Source organism: Falco biarmicus, chromosome Z (genome assembly GCF_023638135.1).
Source record: "Falco biarmicus isolate bFalBia1 chromosome Z, bFalBia1.pri, whole genome shotgun sequence".
Classification (NCBI taxonomy): domain Eukaryota; kingdom Metazoa; phylum Chordata; class Aves; order Falconiformes; family Falconidae; genus Falco; species Falco biarmicus.
Window position 1 is genome coordinate 57281049 of NC_079311.1, and position 7038 is coordinate 57288086.

General features: G+C 41.2%; 1 protein-coding gene across 1 annotated transcript; it reads right to left on the reverse strand.

The window, feature by feature from the left end:
• Positions 1 to 4465: 4465 nt before the first annotated feature.
• Positions 4466 to 6645, reverse strand: TMEM252 (transmembrane protein 252). Its single transcript, XM_056325256.1, has 2 exons — positions 6016 to 6645; positions 4466 to 4924 (listed from the first exon to the last, which is right to left on the reverse strand). Exons 1-2 carry the CDS (start codon positions 6369 to 6371, stop codon positions 4570 to 4572), a joined length of 711 nt encoding a protein of 236 aa, XP_056181231.1. The 5' UTR covers positions 6372 to 6645; the 3' UTR covers positions 4466 to 4569.
• Positions 6646 to 7038: the final 393 nt, after the last annotated feature.

The following is a 7038-nucleotide window of genomic DNA, read 5'->3' on the forward strand; positions in this document are numbered from 1 at the left end:
TTATCTAGTTAATTGTCTCTAAACAAATAAGGTATTAATGTTCTCACATAGTGTTCTACCTTACCATTAAGTATTCTGATAAACCAAAAAAAAAAAAGATTTTAAGACTTTATTCTTTTTATAAGGATTTTTTTGAAGATAAACACAGTATCCTCACATCTACTTTTAAATGTAATGATATTAATTTTTACAGAGACCTTGTTTATCTATTCTTTCATTTTACTTATATATCAAACTCCTCTAGGTGCAGGATAGTAAGCTCCTAACTAGTGGATCACACATAGTCAAGCACAGACACTCTCAGGATTATGACACTTGGTTCAAATTGCTGGGCTGCATGCAAAACTTTCTGAAAGGCAGTCCACACACCTGTAAAATCTCTTACACGTTCTCTGACAATGAAAGGATTTTTGATCACATGGTGAACTAGCTAGTTATTCTATCAAGTATCCCTTTAGCCAAGCTTCTGGGACTGGGACTCGCACTTTTGACAAGTAAGATGTGCTGAAGCTACATGTCTTTCAAGATGTAGTGGGAAGACTCATGCGTAACACATTGGGACTGTGAAGAAGCATACTTGTGCTTTTATCAGAAAGTCACTAGAGCACTAGCTGCAGTAGATGGCAGTCTGCTTTCATGAAGACAGTCTTCATGAAGAAAGGATACGTTTTAAAATCTCAGTACTGACTTTGTCCTGGGCTTCAGCAACAATAGTCATGTCTCTGTACTGAAATGGAGAAAAGGGCTGTTTGTATGGTTTTTAATAGCTATCAAACAGCACATTTCCATAACTAGCCTAACCCAAATTCCACGTGCCATCTCTTTCTTATGGCAACTGGTGATACTAATAAAATATAACAACTGGTATTTTCCACCAGTTAATTGCTTTTCTCTGCAAGGAGTTGAAGAAAACTTTCTAAGGCTGAAGTACAGTGTGTATCTATATATATGATGTGCTGGAGAAAAACTGCAGCCATAATCTCATAAAGTGGGCTGCATTTCCTGAAGTCTTGTACTTACTAACATGAGAGATGAATGCTTGGAAAAGAGCAACATACATGAACTTACACAAAGATGTAAGGCTCCTAAAAATGGACCATGCATCTAGCAGAGGGAAAACTACTGTTAAAATTGTTTGTCTTATTACAGTGTCTAGGCACTATGACAGAGACCCAGACCATTCTGTGGCTATTGCTGGATTAGGAGTTTCATCAAGTCTGGAAACTGCAAGATTCCTGTGTTATTCAGCTGTGATTGCGCTGACATTTACTTGGACAGTAATTTTGTTTCCTAAGACCTCAGATTTTTCTGTACCCAGCATATATGAGATATAGTGCCAGCACGCTGGAGGAAAAGGAGCAAGAGGGATTTGGGGAGACCAGTGAGAGAGAGAACAATTTCAGGGTACGTCAGTAGAGGGCTGGCCAAGACAGGGCTTGAGTGGGTCCCAGGAACAGAGAAAGAGGTCGCAGGTGGCAGAGAGGATTAGGAGAGGGCAAGTTGCTGGGTTCAGCTGGAAAGAGAGAGGTGTGGTAAAAGAATATTAATAGCGTAACAACGGATTTGAGAGAGGGGAAGAGAGAAAAAGGAAGTAAAGATGGGAAGGGAGCATAGTCTAACAATGATTTAATAATGTCCAACATGAAAGAAAACTGTCTATAATCTTACCTGTTTAATGACAGTGTATTGTAGTAACTGGTCTTATGATCTAAGATAAATAGTAGTCTACACTAGGGGGAAATAAAGGCAAATTTGGAGCAGTATTGATTGGTGACTGACATAACTTTAACAGTTTACAAAACCACAGTAGTTCAGGCTGAATTACTGAAAATGGTAGTAGGATATAGTGCCAATGTGACTAGAAGCAACAAATTGTTTGGTGTAGTCTCACTGGGGAGCATGGTTGTGGCTTTTTACCATACAGGCTTCTAGCATCTGCTCTTCAGCATCATGTCGTTTGAGCTATGCCATAAAATACCAGCAAATTCACCTGCCAGCACAGCTAAATTACATTTTCCGTTGGGACAAGTGCCCTTCTGTAAAAGTTAGTGGCAGGATGAGAAGCACATTGTGTTCAAAGAGACCATTTGGAAGGCAGCAGTACTCACCTGAACCACGGGATCACAGAATCCTTGAGATTACAAGGGACCATCTAGTCAAACAGGACTAGAATCATCTAGTCAATCTACCAGCTCAGAGCAGGGTCAGGTAGAAGGAGATTGCCCAGGACCATGTTCAGTCAAGTTTTGATTATCTCCAAGACTGGAGACTTTACAATCTGTCTGGGCAAACTGTTCAATAGTTTGACTACTCCCACAGCAAAAAAAAAAACCCACCCAACTTTCTTGAGTGTTCAAGTGGAATTTCATGTGTTTCAGTTTGTGCCCATCACCTCTTGTCCTTTCACTGGGTACCACTGAGAGAAGCCTGGCTCCACCCTCTTCTTCATCCTCTTCCACCTCTCTCTCCCATCAGGTACTTGCAGAAATCAGTAAGATCCTTCCTGAGCCTTCTCTTCTCCAGGCTAAACACTCCCAGTTCTCTCAGCCTCTTATTGTATGACAAATGCTCCAGTCCCTTGATCTTTGTGGCCCTTTGCTGAAGGTAGTCCAGTATGTCCACATCCCTTTTGTACTGGGGAGCCCAGACCTGGACCCAGCAGTCCAGATGCATCTCAGCAGCACTGAGCAGAGGAGAAAGTTCACCTCCCTCCACCTGCTGGTGATGCTTTTCCTAATGCAACCCAGGGTGGCCAATGGCATGAAGGTGAGTTGCTGGCAACTTGTTTTCCAGTATGTGACCCCCAGGTCTTTCTCTGTGGAGCTGCTTTCCAGCCCACTGGCTCCCCAGGGGCAGAACTTTGCATTTCCTTTTGCTGAGCTCTGTAAGGTTCTTGTTGGCCCATCTCTCCAGCCCATCCAGGTCTCTCTGAAATGGCAGTAAAACCTTCTGTTGTGTCAGCTGCTTGTTCCAGTGTTCTGTCATCTATCATCTATTGTCCAGATAATTAAAAAGGATGGTAAACAATATTGGATCCAATATTGACCCTGGGTCACACTGCTGGTGACTGGTCTCCGGCTGGACTTTGTGACAGTGATCACAACTCCCTGGGCCTGGCTGTTCATCCACTTTTCAATCCACCTTACTGTCCACTTAAGTTAAACCATATTTTGTCAGTTTGTCTATGATGATGTTTTGGAGGTGGTGTCAAAAGCCTTACTAATGTCGAGGCAAGCAACATCCGCTTCTCTCCCCTCATCCGCCAAGGCAGTCATCTCATTGTAGAAGGTCATCAAGTTGGTTAAGCATCATTTGCCCTGCATAAATCCATGCTGACTACTCCCAGTCACCTTATTGAGCATGGGTTTCACAAAGGTTTCCAGGACTGGTTGCCCCATCACCTCCCCAGGGACTGAGGTGAGGCTGACCAGCCTGTAACTCCCCAGATCCTCCTCTTAAAAGACAGGAGTGATAATTGCTCTCTTCCAGTCCTCAGGAACCTCTCCCAGACACCACAATCTTTTAAAGGTAATGGAGGGTGGCCTTGCAATGGCACGACCCAGCTTCCTCAGCACCATGCAGGTACCCCGAGTCATCCCATGCCCTTTAAGTGCTCCCTAACCTGATCCTGCTCCACCCAGGGTAAGTTTTCCTTGCACCAGACTTTTCCTGTGGTCTTGAGGGCCTGGGACCCTTTTTTTTTTAGTTCCTGTAGTCTCAGGTAAGCTGCAGTGGAAGGAAATGCTTATAGAGACAGCTCAGAGGAGTCAGAGAAGGTTTTTCCTCCTGCAGTTGCTAGTTCCCTCCAAGGAGCTGTGAGCACAGCCAGGGTCATCTGTTTAGCAGCCAGGAAGTGTATTCAGTGTCTTGTATTGTGTGCTTATCCTGAATCATGGAGGCCACGTATCATATAAGCAAGTACAAGGCATTTGTTTTAAATACAAAATTTATTAATGAATTCAATAGTAAAATACCAGCTATTAGTACCCCAAAATAAAACAAGTAACTTGAAAGGCATATGATACAAAAATAAGAATTTACAACAAATAATTTACAAATTCCAAACTAAAGCTGAGTTAATAGGTTTCCCAAGTTAGCTAATGTTACGTTACAAAGCCACAAATGAGGGCTCTCAGCCGAAACTCCTTATGAGGCCAAGACATTTAAGATTGATAACAGCATGATGCTTCATTTACCTTGCAGCGTAAGAAACTCCTGTTGCCAGTGATGTTGAGTTTTGCAAGATACAGCCTGGTCCTTTCTGTCTCTATGGAGATTCCTTCTGCTTTGAAATACTGAGCACCTTATATATGTATAAATGTATAGATGTATAAATGTATAGATGTATATATGTATATATGTATATATGTATATATGTATATATGTATATATGTATATATGTATATACATACATACGTACGTACATACATACATACATACATATCTATATCTCCCCTTCAAACAAATGGTCAATGCTTTTCCTGGGCAATTTCAGCCTAAGTGGTGTACTATTAGGGATCGCTGACATACATCTTCTTCCAGCTTTCCCCACTTTACAGATGCAGGGGCTTACCCACTGCCTGTCTCAGATGTTCTGACAGATATTGCTCTTTCTGGGGTTCCTTGGCAGTCTGTATCCTGTTGGTAACTGTTTTCTTGTGTGGATGGCTGAGAATTAGACTCCTCTCTGGGGTCTGCGTCTTGGTCACCTGTTTGCTGCTGCAGTAGCTGCTGCGCAGATGATTCGTATGGTGGTGCCTGTTCCTGGTCAGTTTCACTGATGAACTCAGCACTGCTTTCACTATACGGAGGTGGAGGGATGTTGATGACTTCTTGCTGTTTTAGTGTGGAGGCAACTGGCAGTGAGGAGGTCTGTTTTTCAGGATCTGTGCTGTCTTCATAGGAGGGGGGATAGAAGTCAGACCTGAAAAAAGCAAACCAAAAAGAAACACATCCTGGTGAAATGTGATTTATCTCAAGAGAGCTTGGTTAGGTGCTTTGTCTGTTACGTTTCCAAAGTCTAGATCAGGCCTAAACTGCAAATGGAAACTTAACTAGGTTTAGATCAATGGAATATATTAGTATGAAACAGCTGGCATATCTGGGATGATTACCTGTGTCTTTCTACAAAATGTTTTATTAAAACACTGCATTCTAAAAAGGTGAGTTTTCCCCATGAGAGGTTCCACCCATGGCATACAAACACTTGTGCTTGTGAGTATTTCAACAAGAGCCCAAGAGAAGTTTGATTTGGAAGAAGAAAGACATCACTGTTCAAAGTAGGTTAAATTAGTGAGTTGTTTGTTATTACAATAATCATTGTTTTCCACAGTTTTGAAATCCATTTTGCATGTTTCTGCTCATCTAACCAAAATTTGCTAAGTGTTATTGTTACAGTATCTTTAGAGCACCCAGTATCAGTGTTTCTGGTGTGGTTTCCACAACAGTCTGGGAAAAGTAATTCATATCCAGTGACCCTGTTAAAGACTTTTGTCAGGCCTAGTGCCAATCAGTTTAAGAAACTCTTTCTCTCAAAGTGTCAGAGTTTGCTCAGACATAGAAGGTACGATTACACAAGAAAACTTTAGCAGGAACCATATAGCTAGCTGAAGCTCCTTACATACCTCATTGTTAATAATATGGGCATCTATCCCACAGCAGCACATCTGGAATTGTCTTTTGGGATGGAACTAATGATGCTCCTGCAGGAGCTCCTTGAAGTCGGTGTTGCTGTACCTGCTGCCTCCATGCATGACTTTGGACCGCTCTGTGCAACATGCTACATTTCCTGTACTATACCTTGCCTTATGTACTGTTTGCACAAATTGCTGTTCGGACATTGCTGCTTGCTTTAGAAAATCAAATTTCAGATTACAGTTCTCTCCATAGAAATATAATAGAACGGCTACATATTTTTTTATTTTCTAAAGACCTTGTATTACTTTCTTCTCACAGCATATTTACAAAACAGCATCCCTCCCTCCCAGTTCGTCAGCAGCAGTCTGCAACACATACCTGTCTATAGTGCTGACATGTAGCTCTCCATGGCTGGGGTTTCGAATAAAGATACTGCTGAGGCATCTGAATTTCAAGGCTTCATGGAAAGTGCTCCAGAAAATGCCAGTCAAAATGAGAAAGAAACCCAAAGTTAACAGGCAATAGAACACCAGCTCGCTATTTCCACATCTGCATGTATAGGAACTCGTGGAAATGCAAAGGACTCCCAGACAAATAGTGGAGAAACCAAGTAAGAGCATAAAAAGCCGAATGAAGGTAAAACCAATTTTCGGCATCTTTCCAAGCAGACACAGCACTTGGTTCCTGTCTGCTGTTTGTTTGCTGGCTCTCTCAGCTCTGCTGCTCATCTTCATGCATTGGTACTTTATACACTTGAGGATCAATTGGCCTTTGGACAATTAAGAGAAGCAGGCAGTTTTAAGATACTCATTAACTCTTTGAGATACTCATAATCTCTTTTGAGATTAATTTGTAATCTTAAACTTACTTTAAGGAAGGAAGCAGAGACTTCCTGCGTCATTCCTTTGCCACCGTAATCTCTGGAGTACATACTGAACTGCTGCATTTGCTGCATGTTACAATTTGCAATGGTTTACACAGTACTAGTTTATGAATGAGACCTGTATTTGTTTGTCTTTAAAAAAAAAACAAATAACAAAACCACTATTCATAACTCCCTATTAAAAATTTGAAGGGAAAATGTACTTCTTTCTTAATCATGAATTTTCATTTATTATTGGATTTTGGTCTCCTGTCTCTGACACATTATTAAACTGCCTTGATATTTTTAATCATCCTTTGAAAAAGGATAGACTTCTAGCTTGCTATGTGTGCAATCAATGGATTTAGTATATAAAATGAAAGAACTCAAGATTGCAGAATGTCGAAAAGGACATAGGCATACAAGAAATCTCTTACTTTGTTTGCAGGTTCAATTGTACTCCGACTCCTTTAGTGATACTCTCTTCTCTCTTCCAGCAATTTTTATTGAGTGATTTTCAAAAGGGTCAGTGCTCAAGG

What these genes read in the sequence shown, in the direction of transcription:
- TMEM252 (XM_056325256.1), bottom strand. Translation starts at nt 6,371, where the DNA reads ATGAAGATGAGCAGCAGAGCTGAGAGAGCCAGCAAACAAACAGCAGAC. An exon ending in CATGTCAGCACTATAGACAG is followed by an intron (nt 4,925 to 6,015) that starts GTATGTGTTGCA and finishes TGCTTTTTTCAG; the next exon opens with GTCTGACTTCTATCCCCCCT.